Below are 18,593 nucleotides of genomic sequence, written 5' to 3'. Positions count from 1 at the left end.
TCACTTTTTAAAGCAGCGGCAATTGCGACGCATGGGCCTTGCCATGTGTCGACAGGGGGGATGAGGTCCATCATACATCAACAATTCACTACCTTTGGTTTGGATGAGCCCAGTCCCTGCCTTTGGCCCCTCCCACAGGTGGTGAGCCCATGGTCCCGTTTGTGTAAAACATAATCCACAAGGAAACATGAGACCTAAGAGAGGCTCATTTCCAAAACCGTCTTACCCATTTCAAATCATGCACATGGATTTTATTGAGCTCACACAAAGTGGACCTCACAAATACTGCCTAGTGATGATTGATGCATTTTCCAAATGGGTGGAAATAGTTCCGTCTAAACGTGCGGATGCCTTAACAGTGGCAAAAGCCATTTGCAAAGCCATCATACCGACTCATGGCATCCCCCAAACCATTTACAGTGACAATGGTCCACACTTTGTGAACCAAGTTGTACAGAACATGGCTGTACACCTTGGGGTAACGTTAAAAAACCACTGCGGCTACCACCCGTCCAGCGCTGGCCTGGTTGAACGAGCAAACTATACTATCAAAAGCAGGTTGAAAAAATGCATGGAAACAACAGGCAGATCTTGGCCGGAGTGCCTAGACTTAGTGAAGCTCTATATGAGAATCATTCCCACTTCAGAAGGGCTAACACCTTTTGAAATCATCCACGGCAGGCCATATAGACTACCTGTGTTCCATGCAGATTTACAAAAGGCAGATGAAGAACAGTCTTTGGCAGACTACATGATTAGAACGCTCAGACTGACAGAGGTGTCAAATGCAAATTTACTGCCGCCTGATCTTTCATCCTCACAGGTCGACAACAGCGTCAAGCCAGGAGACTGGGTCTACATCAAAGTCATCAAAAGAAAGAGCTGGGCCAGCCCACGGTGGGAGGGACCATTCCAAGTCCTGCTGACTACCCCCACCGCAGTAAAGATAGCTGAACGGCCCAGCTGGATTCACCTCAGCCACTGCAAGTTGCAGAGAGTGCTGGACCCCTAATTCGGAGTGGTGGGGAAGGCTAACTTCAAAGGAGTCCTATCGTTTAGGGTGGGACGTCTCAATGTTGGTGAAGAAAACAACGATCCCCACTCCGCTAGGCGAGGGGATGTCCCGGTGTCTCTGCCATCCTAGTAGCAACGGGGCTCCATATGCCAGATGGATCCTCTGCTGCGTTGTGGTTGGAGCGTGCTATGGTCTATGGACTCAACTGAACAGACCAAGTGACAATGTTGACCGTGGAAAACGATGGTCACACGATGAGAACTTTGAGGACTGGTCATGGGACCCGAGAAACCCATACGAAACCAACACGTGGTACCGCTACGTCAAATTCACTGTGAGATCGCACACACAGGAGGGCTGCTATGTGTGTTCCAAACTCCCGCCGTCCTCCACACAAGTTCACTTGGAGGCCAGAGCAATGAATGTCACTGAAGCGAAATGCATGGCATCCATGGGAGGAGTTGGATATCAACACCGTGCTGTCACAGTCAGTGATGCCGACCCGTCCCGCCCTGGACTTGCGGAAGGTACCTGTGATCAGCTTTTCTGGACAAATCTCAATGTGACTGTTAAAGGACGAACACTGCCGCAGGTGGCCTTCACAGACCGGCCACCTGGAGTGAACTATACGTGTTACGTCCAAGGAAGTGAGACCCACAAATGCATTGACAGAGACTGCTCTCCAGGAGGGAACTGGATGGGAGCTTTGGACATCGCCACTGAGTGTCAGGATAAGAGAGCCATTTCAGGTGGTGAGGGCTCTCCGACCAACATGGCTGCACCATCAAACGGAACATACTTCATACAGAATGGCTGGTGGCTTTGTGGTCACAAGGTTTATCCGATGCTGCCCGCCAACTGGACAGGAGTGTGTGCACCAGTGTGGGTGACAGACCACACCTACAGGATACAACATCGTCAGCTGACGACAGCACACAACTCTTCTGGACGTCGCCGCAGGGCGATTACAACCTTTGACCCCCATGACCCTGTCTGGGGTGCAAATGTTCCGGACGACCATAAAATATGGCCTGTCGGAAACAAAGTTGTTCATGCGCTTTTTCCTTGGATCGGAGTTGGAAAACAATCTCTCTTCATCGAGACACTGAACTATCGTTTTCAATCCTTTGTGAACCTCTCACTGCAAGTCGATGATGGACAAAATAGAGAGATCCAGGCTATTAGACTAATGGTCTTGCAAAACAGGATGGTTCTGGACTTGTTGACGGCAGCACAAGGTGGTGTGTGCCACATCATTGGGTCTTCCTGTTGCACATACATCCCAGGAGATAACGACACGCACATCAAGGAAGCCATGAACTCACTGAGGAATTTACAGCAGGCCATGTCGGAGGATAACATCCCACATCAATGGGATTTCTTCATGGCTATTCTCTGGCGCGTGGTGGCAGTTGCTGTTGAAACTTGTGACTCCTGTGCTTGCTGTGCTGGTATTGTTGTGCTTGTTTACGACCTGTGTTATCCCATGTTTGAAGTCTGCTGTGACAAGGTTTGTGTCTTCTACCGTGGCACAAGTGCATATACAACTTCTTAGAGATGACGGATGTGATGACTATGATGTGCTGCGAGACGTGGATTGCGTAGATGCTGTTTAGCTCAGCATTCTTTTACAGAAACTTGATGATTTGACCATCGAAAATGCCTTGCAAGTGATGGGTACAATGATGTACTGTTTCTGTGTTTTTCTTTTTCTTTTTTTATTGATAACATTCTGGTCGCCTAAGGCAAAGGGGCCGTGTAACTCTTTTCCTGCATTTAATCTGGCCGCAGGTTTTTCAGTTGCACACAAAATTTGGACTGGAGCATTGAGGGAAATACCTCGTCTTCACTGGAAATTATTGCTGTCATTGTATTTTCTTTCTTATGTTTGATTGATCGGGTTTGACATACTCATATGATAAAACAGGGGGGATATGTTAGGGTTTGCAGAATATCTTCATCGTATGATTATGTTGGAATGTAACCTGTGATAATTTACCTAGCCTGTCCTGTCTTACCAAAAGTAGTAGACCAAAGTGCTAAGCTCTTTTCACCTGATTGACTAGCTGCAGAGGAAGCAATCAGAGTTGCTTTGTTTCCACAAAGTCGTAAAAGGCCCCCTGCTATGCTTTGATCAGCAGGGGAGCGGCTACACCCCATCCTGTGTTCCAACACCCCCACTTTCAACCCCACTGTGTTTCTTCTCAATAAATATGCACCTGATGAGGCCTGACTTCAGACTTCATTCGACCATCGCTGTAAGCACAGCGACGAGTGAACTCTCCGCCTGCAGGTGTCTGAAACGACTAACTTGTCTCCAGTGTGGTTCTTGCAAAATAAGTTGGAGTGAACACTACCCTAACAGCAGACGTCGTTAGTGAGATGCTTGCTAAAGCAGGAATTTTTTATTTTATTCTTTTATTCATTTGTTTATTCATTTATTTATTTAATTTATTAGTTTGTGTTAAAAATAAAGATATTTGAGAACATTGGAATGTTTTATCAGCGCTTTTCTAGTCAGCCAGTCAGTTGGTCGGTCAGTCAATGTGGTTTCTTCAGTCGTCTGTATCTGCTGTATTATCATTTTTATTATTTTATTTATTATTGCAGATTTATTTATTTTTTATTCATATTTAATTTATTTATTAATTCATTATTTAGTGTTAAAAATAAAGATATTTGAGAACATTGGAATGTTTTATCAGCGCTTTTCTTGTGGAAATCCTGATGTGGCCCAGCCTCACCCAGCCTCCAGCGGCCCCCAGGTAATTGAGTTTGAGACCCGATCTAGAAGAATCCATACAGAAAGCGTCTCAATACCCAACTCCAACTTTGCCCATGACCCGGGGAAGCCGGGGAACATGTGGTCTGAGTGGACCATCTTTTGTGCCTCCATTGTTGAGGTGGCCAATTGGAGCTATGGTCGTGGCAGCAACCCCGAACACATACAGGCGGTAAGGGATGCTGTCAATCTGAAGAAAGAGTTTATTGAGCCATTTTGGCATGTGGGACTCCAGAAGCAGCTGAATGGTCCTGGATGGCCAAGAGGAATGTGGCTTCGGCGGTTGCTAATGCAAAAACCCGTGGGAAGAGTTTGGTGAGGCAATGGAAAAATGACTTTCGGACCACTTTGAGGAAATTCTGGTCCACCATCCGGCTTCTCAGGAGGGGTGCACCATTAACACTGTGTATAGTGGAGATGGGGTGTTGCTGACCTCGATTCGGATCTCGACTGCCTTGGTAAAATTTTAAATAGAAAATGGATGGATGGATGGATGCACAGACTGAAAGAGAAATGTGGCCATCACGGAGTCTAGTGTGGCCACATTTGATGCATCTTTTGCGGATGAGTGGTGCAGGTGTACCCCCTGGAGTAGCCTCTGTAAAATAAATTCATACTAATGCTTATTGATTGAAATCTAATACATAATGAGCTATGAACAAATAAGTTTATGAAAAGCCCCTCGGCACATATTATGTTTAGAAATGTCAGAAATGGCACCTGAGATGCATGTAGGCTGCGCATTTCTTGCTCTTTTCAGTCAGCTGAGTAAACGTTAATTGTTTTGTGATATTTTCAGAGGTTGAAATTGGCCTGAGTAGGCCTTTGTGAATGTATATGTCCCCTTGAACTTTCACCTTTTGCCACATTTAGGCTTCAATCAGAGATATATGCATTATTTGGGGTATGTCCATCAATTTTGCACATCAAGAGACTGAATTTTTTACGCGTTCTTCCTTGGCAAACCGCTCGAGCTCAGTAAGGTTGAATGGAGAGCGAACTAAAGTTTTCAGTTCTACAGATTGGATTCAGGTCTAGCCATTAGAACACCTGAATATTGTGATTTGTGAACCATTCCATTGTAGATTTTGATTTGTTTAATGATTGTTTTGTGATATTTGCAGAGGTTAAAGATGGCCTGAGTAGCAATGTCCACATACAGTGCCTTGTAAATGTATACGTCCCCTTGAATTTTGACCTTCTGCCACATTTAGGCTTCAAACAGAGATATATGCATTTTTTGTGAAGAATCAACATAAAGTGGGACACAATTGAGTGGAACGAAATTTATTGGCTATTTTAAACTTATTTAACGAATAAAAAAAAAAAATTGTCATGCAAAATTATTCAGCCCCTTTGAGTTAATACTTTTAATGCAATTACAGTTGCAAGTTGCTTGGGGAATGTCTATCAATTTTGCACATCGAGAGACTGAATTTTTTTACGCGTTCTTCTTTGCAAAACAGCTTGAGCTCAGTAAGGTTGATTGGAGAGCGAACAAAAGTTTTCAGTTCTACAGATTGGATCCAGGTCTAGCCATTATAACAACTCGACATTGTGATTTGTGAACCATTCCATTGAAGATTTTGCTTTATGTTTTGGATGATTGTCTTGTTGTAAGATAAATCTCCATCCTAGTCTGTCTTTTGCAGACTTCAACGAATGTTCTTCCAGAATGTTTCTATATTTTGCGCCAGCCCGCTTGTCATCATTTCTGTCCCTGCAGGAGAAAAGCAGGCCTAAACCATGATGCTGCCACCACCATGTTTGACAGTGGGAGTGGTGTGTTCAGGGTGATGAGCTGTGTTGCTTTTACGTCAAACATAATGTTTTGCATTGTGGCAAATAAATTCAATTTTGGTTATATCTGACCAGAGCACCTTCTTCTAGATGTTTAGCGTGTCTCCCAGGTGGCTTGTGGCAAACTTTAAATGATCCTTTTTATAGATATGTTTACGAAATGGCTTTCTTCTTGCCACTTTTTCATAAAGGCCAAATTTGTGCAGTATTATAACTGATCGTTGTGCTACGGACAGAGTCTCACACCTCAACTAGATCTCTGCAGTTCATCCAGAGTGATCATGGGCGTCTTTGCTGCATCTCTGACCAGTCTTTTCCTTGTTTGAGCTGAAATTTTACAGGGACAGCCAGGTCTTCATATTTGCAGTGGTCTGATATTCCGTTCATTTTAATATCTCTTGCGGTGCACCTTGGAATGTTTATAGCTTGGGAAATGTTTTCGTATCTAAATCCAGCTTTAAACTTCTCCACAACAGTATCTCTGACCTGTCTGGTATGTCCCTTGGACTTCATGATGCTCTCTGCGCTTTAAACAGACCTCTGGGACTATAACAGAGCATGTGGCATTTATATGATGACTTGAATAGGTGGATTCTATTTATCATCGTCAATCATTTACGTCAACATTCAGAGATCCTCACTGAACTGCTGCAGAGAGTTTGCTGCACTGAAAGAAAAGGGGCCCACCTTTTCAGTTTGTTTTATTTCTAAAAAGGTTTTAATATCAAATACATTTCGTTCCACTTCATGCTTGTGTCCCACTTGTTGGTCTGTCACAAACAATTACAATTTTATATTTTTATGCGTGAAGCTTGAAATGTAGCAAAAGGTCGGAAAGTTCAAGGTGGCCAAATACTTCCGCATGGCACTGTATGTATTTCGGGTCTGATTACCGCATTTTCCGGACTATTAGTCGCAGTTTTTTTTCATACTTTGGCCGGGGGTGCAACTTATAATCAGGAGCGACATATATGTGAAATTATTAACACATAATTACTTGATCATTAACACATTACTTACTTACTATTGTATAGTTGATCACTTCACGTTATTTTCACTTTAAACCGCATGAGGACGCACTCGGCCTGTGGAATAATTGGAGCCACCACTGACAATGAGTCTGACCTCAGCGCCGCATGTACTTCCGGAGTCAACAGTGGCGTTGTTTATAAGTGACACAGAGGACGAAGATTTCAATGGATTTAATGATTTGGAGTGACGCGGATGGTTAGATAAAATTGTTATGTTATAGTCATTTGAAATATAGTTTATATATAGTTAGATAGGTCTGTGGAATAAGTCCGATGTCATCGCCGCACGTACTAGGATGCCAGCACTGCTCGCCACTGGCGAAGTTTGTGATCTCCAGGCTGTTGGGGTCCTGAACTCTCTCCCCGTTGTTTTACTTGTGTGTTAATCGTTTACTGTGTCTCGTCACCGTGGGATAGGGGGAACGGTATTTCGGTTTCTTTGTGTGTCTTAGCATGAAGGAATTGACAATAAAGCTGACTCTGACTCTGACTTTCGAAATCAGCAGCGGCGTTTTTTCTTAAGTGTAGCTCTGTTGACTTCATCAAGCCACAATGTTCAACATTTGTTAGAGTGAGTTTGCAGCAAAGGCAGTTGTGATGAGAATTAGCATTTCCAAATCAGAGGCCATGGTCCTCACTGGGAAAAGGGGCGAAAGTCCTCTCTCTGTCAGGAATAGGTTAGGCCTTCCCCAAATAGAGAAGTTAATTTATCTTAGAGCTCTTCCAGCCAAACTACTTAAAGAATTATTTCAAATTTTAGGACCGTCTGTCTTAAATATAATCAATCTGTCTGTCTCCTCTGGGATAGTGCCAACAGCCTTTAAAACCGCTATCATTAAACCATTACTTAAGCGACCAAATCTTGACCCGGACTGTCTCAGTAATTATAGGCCAGTTTCAAACCTCCCATTCATAGCAAAACTTCTTGAAAAAGTAGTAGCACAGCAGCTTATTGATTACATGGTCGCCAATAATCGATATGACTCTTTTCAGTCTGGTTTTAGAGCTAATCATTCCACTGAGACAGCACTTGCTAAAGTGACTAACGATCTCCTCATAGCTATGGATTCAAACACTTCATCTGTACTGTTACTACTCGATCTTAGTGCTGCCTTCGACACTGTAGACTTCGATATTTTATTAGGGCGTCTTAAAAGTTGTGTTGGTATTTCAGGGTCAGCACTAGGCTGGTTCCATTCCTATCTATCAAATAGGACGCACCGAGTGGTCCATGGCAATGCGTCCTCGGAGCTCTATAATGTTACGTGTGGTGTCCCACAGGGATCGGTTCTCGGACCAATTCTATTTAATATTTATATGATTCCGCTTGGGGACATAATACGTAAATATAATATTAGTTTTCAATGCTACGCGGATGACACCCAATTATATATGCCGTTATCGATGACAGATCCGCGGGCGGGATTGTTGTAATCTTGAGGCATGCCTTGCGGAGATCAAGCAATGGATGTCTCTCAACTTCCTTCGTCTTAACCCAGATAAAACTGAGATGTTGATAATTGGTCCAACTCGTTTTCAACACTTGTTCAAAGAAACCGCTATAACTATAGATAACCGTACTATCACTCAGAGCGATACTGTAACTAATCTCGGGGTAATGTTTGACCAAACTCTCTCCTTTCAAAAGCACATTAAGAATATAACCAGAATTGCGTTTTTTCACCTTCGTAATATTGCAAAGATTCGTCCGATCCTCTCGACCGGTGATGCGGAAACTATTATACATGCGTTCGTCACGTCGCGCCTGGACTACTGTAATGTACTATTCTCTGGTCTTCCTAAGTCCCGCATCAAAAGTCTACAGTTAGTACAAAATGCTGCTGCAAGGCTGCTCTCACGGACAAGAAAATTTGATCACATTACCCCAATATTAGCCAACTTACATTGGCTCCCGGTCCATTTAAGATGTGACTTCAAGGTTCTTCTATTAACCTATAAATCACTGCATGGCTTAGCGCCTTCATATCTCGTCGACCTAGTTTTTCCTTATGTTCCGTCTCGTAACCTTCGTTCGCAAAACGCTGCCCTTTTAGCGACACCGAGGGCCAAGAAAATGTCTGCAGGGTCTAGAGCATTTTCTATCCGGGCTCCAGAGCTTTGGAATGCCCTACCAATGGATATTAGGACTGCTACCTCAGTAGAAACATTTAAGACACGTTTCTCGTGGGCCAATTCAGGTTGGGGGAACTGCAGCTCAACCTCCTCGAAGACACTGCCAGGATAGTAGAGGGCTCCTCCGGCAGCCCCTTGCTCTGACTTGGACATTCACTTTTTTTTATTTTCATATTATGTATTATTTGTGCCCTCTCTGGATCCATTTCAACCTGGTGATCCTGAAAGGGGGATCCTTCCATCTGTGGTCCCTTCTCAAGGTTTCTCATTTTCCCCTGGCAGGGGTTTTTGAGTTTTTCCTTGCCCTTTTGGGAACTTAAGATCAGGGGATGCTTTGAGAATATTTTTGTCTATGTGAAGCCCTTTCAGACTGCTTGTGATTTAGGGCTATACAAATAAACTTGACTTGACTTGACTAGAGTTTTGTTCACTGGAGAGAAAAGAATGGTGCGGGAGATTGACAGGTGGATTGGTGCAGTGAATGCAGTGATGCGGACTCAACATCGGTCTGTCATGGTGAAGGTGCTGTGTGGAAAGGCAATGATCTAGAATTAACAGTGAACTTAGGCTCTCGCTCAGCAATGGACAGAAGCAGTAGGCCATGAGTTTCCGGTGCACGGGACAAGATGACAAGCTCGGTCATTCATGAGAGACTCAGACTAGAGCTGCTCCTCCGCCGCAATGAGAGAAGCATAATAAGGTGGTTCAGGCATCTGTGTAGAATGCCTCCTGGATAAAAGTTATGAGCATGAACCACAGAAAGGAGGTCCTGGAGATGACTCAGGATACACAAAAAAGTGACCATTTATTTCTATATATGGATTTGATACACAACTTACAATATACAGTCATACCTCGGTTTTCGACCACAATCCGTTCCAGAAGGCGGTTTGAGAAGTGAATCGGTCGAATTCTGAATCTATTTTTCCCATTACAAATAATGGAAAAATTTTTAATCCGTTCCAAGACTAAAAAAAAACGCCTTTATAAGCATTTTTTCATTTGCGCATTTTTGTCCTATCGCGCAACTGCAGCGCACCGCCGAAAGCGCAACAGTAGCGTGCCGCCGAACGCGCAACTGCAACATGCTGGTCGCATTATTGTGACAGAGCCGTCGCTGAAATTTAGAAAATATTTTTAAAGTCCTGATGTACTTTCCAAAATTTAAGTGGACCTTAGTGCGCATGGAGCTTAATTTGGTCCGATCGCGCAACCGCAGCGCGCCGGCCGGGCGCTCACTGTCGCACTGCTTTAAGAGCGTCTTTGTGTCTTAGGATGGCTTTACTGCTCCCACTTGCTTTCTTTGGAGGCATGATTAGGGGTTAATACAATCCTCAAAGTAACGAAAATACAATAACGAACAGAGTCAGTCGGCATCCGGGCCGCGCGGTCGGGTTTTCTCGGGTCCTTTCGACTCATCTCGCAAGTTTCGACCTCCGAATTTTGTTCGACAACCGAAGCAAAAAAATCTCTTATTTTTCGTTCGAATTCCGATTTGTTCGAGAACCGGGACGTTCGAAAACCGAGTTTTGACTGTATATGGTTTAAAAACTTTTGAAGGGGAGTGTACCAGTAAAAATGTACCTGTAAAAACAGAACCAAATAACTTACACGCAGGTTTTTGATTGAGAGGTACTCACCTTCCTCTTTCAACTTCAAAATTGTAGCATGTATTATGCATGGCAGGAGATGGCGACTCAGGTCTGCAGGTTTCTGCACTTCCAAGTAATGCAAGACCTGAAAAACCAAGCAAATTCCAAATAATGTAAGCTACCTTCATGCTGAAGTAACTTGCTTACCATACAATTACCATCATTGTTTCCCACTTAATCAGTTATCTGTGGCAAGCGACGAAATTTGTTTTTGTCTGCTACCTGTTTTGCCCTTGCTCTGTGACGATGTGTCATTACACTCTTGTACAACAGGTGGCGGGATGCATTGGTTCCGCCAAAGAAGAATATGCATAGCTTGGTTGAACAGAAAAGAGGAGGTTCGTGAGGAAACAGCGCAAGAGAGACAAGACGAAAGTGTGTGTACGTGTGTGTGTGTGTGTACGTGTGTGTGTGTGTGTGTGTGTACATCACGTGATATAAAGATCTTTTGGTACAAATATCTATGGCTAAAAAAATACAGAAGTTTGAACACCCAGTCTTTTTCCATGTTATATTAAGCTGTCTCTATTAATGTACCGTATTTTCAGCACCATAAGGTGCATTTAAAAGCCTTTATCTCAAAAAACGAAGGTGCACCTTTTAATAAGGTGCGGCTTTTGTGTGGACCAAATTCCAAAATCTGTAAAGTCGTTTTGTGTAGTTTCTGTAATATATAGGCGAAATATGAAGACCTGCTGAACCAATCAGAGGACATTATGTTTTACGTAGATCGGGGCAAAAAAACAATCAGAGGATTAGACGTAACACGTAGAGGAGTACGTACCTCTGCCTCCATTGGTAAACAAATGGTATCATTTGTGCAAATCTGCAAAGTTGGTATTTGTGGCTTCCGCCACTCAGATTTGCAATATAGAGGCACCCGATGAACCAATCGGAGGACGCTATATTTTACGTAGATCGGGGCGGTATACCAATCAGAGGACTGGACGTAACATGTAGAGGAGTATGTACCTCCGCCGCCATTGGCAAATAAATACTATCGTTTGTGCAAAGTATGTACCTCCGCCACCATTGATAAATAAATTCCACCTTTTGGGCAAATTTGTAAAGTTGTTTTGTGTGGCTTCCGCCACACACAGACATAGATGATGTCATGATGGCGCCGCGGATGGCCACCACGGTGAGTCGCTCTCTGTTTCTTTGTCTTATTTTGTGTGTTTTCTGTGTCCTGATCGCAGCGCCGAGCTCTCTGGAAAATCAAAGGGAGGTGGTCTCTGTTTCTACATTAATGAACGTTGGTGTACTGATGTCACGGTGTTGAAAGAGTCTTGCAGCCCTCTCCTAGAAACACTTTTCAAATACTGCCGGCCGTTCTATTCACCAAGGGACTTCTCCTCGATCGTCATGGCGGCTGTTTACATTCCACCACACGCACGTGCGAATGAAGCCACGCAGATGCTGGCTGACCAGGTGACAGACATGGAGAAACGTCTATCAAATTCACTAATTATTGTTCTGGGTGATCTGAATAGGGCGAACCTCGCACACGAACTCCCCAGATACAGACAGCACATAACGTGTCCCACCAGAGGGGCACAGACACTGGACCACTGCTACACCGTAATTAAGGATGCATACCACTCTGTGGCTTGTGCAGCTTTAGGACTCTCAGACCACTGTCTAGTTCATCTGATCCCAGCCTACAGGCAGAAACTAAAAACTTCTAAGCCTGTGGTGAGGACTGTGAGGAAGTGGACAGTGGAGTCAAGGCAGGACCTCCAAGCCTGCTTTGACTGCACCGATTGGAGAGTTTTTGAAGCTGCAACTTCAGACCTGCATGAACTCACTGACACTGTCACGTCATACATCAGTTTTTGTGAGGATCTGTGTCTACAGACTAAGACCTTCTGCACGTACAACAATGACAAACTTTGGTTTACACTGAACCTCAGGAGGCTGCGCAAAGTCAAGGAGGAGGCCTACAGGAGCGGCGACCGGGACCTGTTCAAGCAGACCAGAAACACAGTGAACCGAGAGGTCAGGAAAGCCAGGAGGTGTTACAGGGAAAGCCTGGAGAGACACGTCTCTGTCAATCCTGATCCCTCAACAGTGTGGAAAGGTCTGCAGGGCTTCAAGAAACGAACCCCCCGTCCTGTGGAGAGCCCAAGGCTTGCTAACCAGCTAAACAGGTTCTACTGCAGGTTTGATCGGTCCTCCCACACAACAGGTCCTCCTGCAGCACAATCAACATACTCACCTCCTCCCACAACCGCTCTGTCCACACCTCCATCACCGTTGTCACCTACTCTCTCTCTTGCAGAGGCCGCACCCGCACTCCAGATCCGCGAGGAGGAAGTGCGCCAGATGTTCCGGAGACAAAAGATCAGGAAGGCACCGGGCTCAGACGGCGTGTCACCTTCCTGCTTGAAAGTCTGTGCTGAGCAGCTGGCACCCACCTTTGCACGGATCTTCAACCATTCCCTGGAGCTGTGTGAGGTGCCCTCCTGCTTCAAGAGCTCCACCATCGTTCCAGTGGCCAGGAAGCCCGCCATCACAGGTTCGAATGACTATAGACCTGTCGCTCTGACATCTGTGGTCATGAAATCTTTCGAGAGGATAGTGCTGAACCACCTGAAGGATGTCACGGGACCCCTGCTTGACCCCCTCCAGTTTGCCTACCGGGCAAACAGGTCGGTGGATGATGCGGTCAACATGGGACTGCACTACATCCTGCACCACCTGGACACCCCAGGAACGTACGCCAGGATCCTGTTGTGGACTTCAGCTCGGCGTTCAACACCATCGCTCCTGACATCCTCCAACAGAAGCTCATCCAGCTCGCGGTGCCTGCCTCCACCTGTCAGTGGATCACCAGCTTCCTGACCAACAGGTGACAGCGTGTAAGGCTGGGGAGCATCACATCTGACACCCGGACCACCAATACTGGCGCCCCTCAGGGGTGCGTCCTCTCCCTACTGCTCTTCTCTCTCTACACCAACAATTTTTCCTCAGGTGACTCTCCTGTGAAGCTCCTGAAGTATGCAGACGACACCAATCTCATCGGACTGATCCGGGACGGTGATGAGACTGCGTACAGACAGGAGGTGGAGCGGCTAGTCCACTGGTGCAGCCAAAACCAACTGGAGCTGAACCCGCTCAAGACCGTGGAGATGACAGTGGACTTCAGGCGTGACCCTTCACCACTTTTACCCCTCACTATCCGCAGTAATACTATTCTCTCCACAGACACCTTCAAGTTCCTGGGAACCACAATCTCTCGGGACCCGAAATGGACCGGCCACATAGACTGTCCGAAAGAAGGCCCAGTAGAGGCTGTACTTCCTGAGACAGCTCAGGAACAACCTGCCGCGGGAGCTGCTGAAGACCTTCTACACTGCCATCATCCAGTCTATCCTCTGCACCTCCATCACTGTCTGGTTTGGATCGGCCTCCAAACAAGACAAGCACAGACTGCAACGGACAATCAGGACTGCAGAAAAGATAATTGGAATCAACCTCCCATCTATCCAAGACTTGTACCTGTCCAGGACCAGGAAACGTGCAAGTAACATCTCTACAGACCCTTCTCACCCAGGTTGCAGTCTGTTTGAACTAGTCACCTCCGGACGGCGTTATAGAGCTCTGTACGCCAAAACCAGCAGACACAGAGACAGCTTGTTCCCCCAGGCTGTTGCTCTGATGAACTCACACCACTCTTAGAGTCTCAGAGTCATTGCTGTGGTATAACATCCTGCTCTCCACACCTTTTTTGAATTGTCTACACTGTTTGTACTATGTGTCCTCTCTGCATCCATTGCAGCCTGGTCATCCTGGAAGAGGGACCCTCCATTCTGTGGTCTCTTCTCAAGGTTTCTCATTTCCCCTAGTTTGAGTTTTGAGTTTTTCCTTGCCCTCCTGGGAGTTTAAGTTTAAGATCAGGGGATGTTTGAGAATATTTGTCATTTTTCATATGTCCTGAGTGTTGTTAGTCACCTAAATGTTGAACAGAGGCTGTGATGTACCGAAGTCAAATTCCTTGTTTGGCACGCTCAAACATGGCGAATAAAAACTCTTGAATCTTGAATAACAAACAGGCGTAATATGTAGACCCGATGAACCAATCAGAGGACATTATGTTTTATGTAGATCGGGGCGGTAAACCAATCAGAGGACTTCACGTTGAGTACGTACCTCCTCCGCCATTGATAAATAAATAATATCGTTTGTGCAAAAAAAACAGCATTAGGATCCTCTAAAATGGCATAAACAAAGAGACATGCTTACGAGGCACAATTAGAGCTTTCTGGAAAGCCAGGATCAACGCAGAAGAGCAACGTGACAATGACAAGAGTGAACTTGGCATGTTTAATGGCGAACTTGCCCAACTGTTTAATTTGGATACAGAAGATGAGGACTTAGACGCATTTGCGTATGAATATCGATCAACAATAATGTGAGTACTTTGATAAATAAATAATATCGTTTGTGCAAAGAAAACAGCATTAGGACCCTCTAAAATGGCATAAAACAAAGAGACATGCTTACGAGGCACAATTGGAGCTTTCTGGAAAGCCAGGATCACTGCAGAAGAGCAACGTGACAATGACAAGAGTGAACTTGGCATGTTTAATGGCGAACTTGCCCAACTGTTTAATTTGGATACAGAAGATGAGGACTTAGACGCATTTGCGTATGAATATCGATCAACAATAATGTGAGTACAGTAGAGTACATGCTTAATCAGTAGAATAAAGTACAACCGAGCTCACTGTCTTGCTCCTGTGACGTTTTTTTGTTTACCGTAAGTCATGGCATGCATTCGCCCTCTGATGTGATGTGCCCAATATGTGGATTTAATACAAAATAGACACCCGCACTTGAGTCTGCGCCTTTTAACCCGAAGCGCCTTATGGTGCAGAAAATATGGTAACCAGAAGCTAAATGTGCATAGACATTAACTTACACTTTGTTTGTATAATGTTAGCCTGACCAGCTCAGTAGCCTAGTGGTAGAGTGTCCGCCCTGAGACTGGAAGGTTGTGGGTTCAAACCCCGGCCTTGTCATACCAAAGACTATAAAAATGGGACCCATTGCCTCCCTGCTTGACACTCAGCATTAAGGGTTGGAATTGGGGGGTTAGATCACCAAATGATTCCCGAGCGCTGCACCACTGCTGCTCACTGCTCCCCTCTCCCCCAGGGGATGGATCAAAATCACGCGGGGATGGGTTAAATGCAGAGGACAAATTTCACCACACCCAGATGTGTGTGTGACGATCATTGGGACTTTAACTTTAACTGTTGGGCAGCTAACAACATTAGTATGTGAACAATGTCTTAAAGTGTACCTTTAGTCATTAGCAATATAAACATTTTTCTATTCTACGAATATGGCTTAATCCAGGGGTGTCCAAACTACGGCCCGCGGGCCGTCCAGTTTTTATTGGCCCGCAGCAAATTCTGAAAACATAATTGAATATGGCCCGCACAAGAAGCTTGAGCTCAACTCTGTTGCACTTCTCAGTTTCAACACTAGATGGAGCCCGCCACACAAATGAAATCAAGCGAAGAAAAACTTTTACCGCGAGTCCCCAGAAATGGCTGCACCGAAGAAACGCAAAATAGCAAGTGAGTGTAGAATATTTCAAACACGTTGGGAAAATGAGTATTTCTTCAAAGAAATCAACAGAAAGTGTGTGTTTGATTTGTAATGAAGATGTTGCTGTGATGAGTATAATGTCCGCGCATTTACTCCCGGGAGCCGTGTCAGAAAGCTCGGTGCACACTCACAAGTGCGTGTGCGTACTCAGTAGTACGTAGTAATTTCATCTATCATTGCCGAATTTCGAGCGTCGGCTGTGACGTCAATATTCTCGTAATTCGCGCGCTGAGTTTTCAGATACAGTTTGACGCTAATGCCACCCACAAACCCTCCCCTGGAATCCTTCCATTAAAGTGGCCCGAAGAAAAGAAAGGTGGACACTGAGTGCCGAATGTTAAAAAAGAGTGGACAATTTGGCTCGACCTACGTGTGTGAGAAGACGTTCAGCCACATGAACGTCAACAAAGCCCGTCACAGATCTAGGTTAACGGACCGACACCTCGGCTCTATCCTAAGAATTACCACAACAAATTTTACTCCAGACTATGAGGCACTAGCAAAAAAGGGAAACCAACAATACTATTGATTTCTTTATTATTTTATTTAGATGTATTCTTTCACTGATTCTTCAAGATGATGAATTTGGTCAGAATGTTTGCCGTTGGATGCGATTTCGCCTCATTAGATAAACATATTTCATAAATCTGACCTGTAGGCGCTGAAGTGATGGAAAATGTTATTCATCATAACAGTGTCGTATTTAATAAGAATCACTGATAGTAGTTTTTTGGTGAAATATTATTTTAATGCTGTTAATAAATGCATTTGTTTTCAAAAAGCTTTTTCTTAATATCCATGCTTTAGTATCTACTAAAAGTAAAAACCTTTTATGCAATGACCTTTACATGTCATTTATATTACTTCACACAAACACTACATCCATCTGCTCCTGGTTCGGCCCCCCGGTCAAAATTTAGAACCCAATTCGGCCCGAAGGTCAAAACGTTTGCCCACCCCTGGCTTAATCAAATCCCTGAAGTTTATTAAAAAAAAGCAACTCATGTAGGAAATAAATGGCTTTTAGTAAGTGTGACATGGAAATACTGGGAGCATCCATGTTGCTTAGTTTGTGGCCCGGATCAGGCAGCTGCGTGACGTCAGCAAGTTGATAGCATCTTGGCTGGCTCCAATCTCGTCCCTAGCGTTTAGGAATTTAAATTTGTAAATAAAAACATTATATAGAAAGTTGCTTATAATTTCATTGTGTTACTGAAACAGAACACCGTTTTAGATTTATTTTATAACAATCTGATAAGCAGCAAAAGAGTTGATATTTAAATCGGGTGTGCCACCCCTGCCCCCCACGCTAGCTCCAACACTTACTTGTTTGACAGTTGATCTGGTACGGGTCCGCGGAGATATTTATTTATCATGCCATCAATGTAGGCCATTTCCAGGGATGGACGGTGGGCAACATACTCCTCAAGTTTGTCTTTTGATGTGATACACCTCAGGCCGTCCATTTTTCCCATAAGTAGCTCATGTTCTTGGCAGCAAAAACACTCTTCATCCGTTTTTTGCTGCACACAGTTTCCACATTTGCACCCAGCAGCAGACGACATTTTTGTTCTCCCATCACGCACTTGGTACAAAATATCGTCCTCCGAGCTGTCACTAGAGTAATTATCTTCATCACTTAGTGATAATGAAGAATATGTTGCCTTATCTGGCTTGTACATATATCCTCTAGCCCCAATCTCTTCCTCACTTGACGACATAATGCTTTTTTACAAGTCGAGTTTCAGCATTGACAAGCCAGTATATATAAGCCTGATCTGGTCGCCCCAAAACGGAATCAACTTGGTGACGTCATATCCGGGGCGCCATATTTCTTCCCCAGGCAGCAAAAGTGCCGGTCAAACGGCAATGTTTCAGGCTATATATCTCTTGTCCCTAAGAGGTGTTGTTATTTTTTTTGATATTGTACATTTACTTTATACTAAATCAGTGCCTGCGTTATACAGGTTGACCAAAGGTACCCTTTAAAGGTTACATATTTCAGAAACACGTAAAAACAGAATGAAATGAATTTGCCTCCAATATTTCCAGGCTTCGGCGAGGGCCACAGCTATGAAAGGTATCTATGAAAAAGGTATCTCTGAAAAATGCCAGTCCTGGCAGACCCAAACATATTGTAAGGGTTTTCCGGGAAAATCTGGCAGAATCTTCTGTCAGAAACAGTTTCCACTCCCACTGCCAGCAGAATTTTTCCGAGGGAGGCGGGGGACACCGAGTCTGATTGGACCATGTTTCATGCCTCCATTGTTGAAGCAGCCGAGGAGTAAGATGGTCGGTCTCTGATGTGGCTGCAATCCCCCAACCCGCAGGTAGACAACAGGGGTAAGGGATGCTGTCAAGCTGAAGAAAGAGTCCGATCAAGCCTTTTTCTCTCCACAGACACCTTCAAGTTCCTGGGAACCACAATCTCTCGGGACCTGAAATGGACCGGCCACATAGACTCTGTCCGGAAGAAGGCCCAGCAGAGGCTGTACTTCCTGAGACAGCTCAAGAAGTTCAACCTGCCGCGAGAGCTTCTGAAGACCTTCTACACTGCCATC

The 18,593-nt window shown here is 44.7% G+C and overlaps 1 protein-coding gene across 11 annotated transcripts in view; it reads right to left on the bottom strand.

The window, feature by feature from the left end:
• rab3gap1 (RAB3 GTPase activating protein subunit 1) overlaps positions 1 to 18,593 on the bottom strand; it is a 176,501-nt gene that overhangs the window by 37,130 nt on the left and 120,778 nt on the right. For 10 of the 11 annotated variants that reach the window (XR_005101404.1, XM_037280619.1, XM_037280621.1 and 7 more), the window contains one exon: positions 10,402 to 10,498. Coding sequence is in view for 10 of the 11 variants with exons in the window: in XM_037280619.1 (XP_037136514.1) it covers positions 10,402 to 10,498 (97 nt within the window). In the remaining variant the exon portion in view is untranslated. Of the gene's footprint in view, positions 1 to 9,183; positions 9,491 to 10,401; positions 10,499 to 18,593 lie in introns of those variants that run through there. The other variant, XM_037280627.1, reaches the window with a different exon arrangement.

The sequence above is a fragment of the Syngnathus acus genome, chromosome 21, assembly GCF_901709675.1.
Source record: "Syngnathus acus chromosome 21, fSynAcu1.2, whole genome shotgun sequence".
Lineage (NCBI taxonomy): Eukaryota > Metazoa > Chordata > Actinopteri > Syngnathiformes > Syngnathidae > Syngnathus > Syngnathus acus.
Note: the sequence above shows the minus strand (reverse complement) of the source record. Positions and strands in the feature narration are given on the sequence as shown.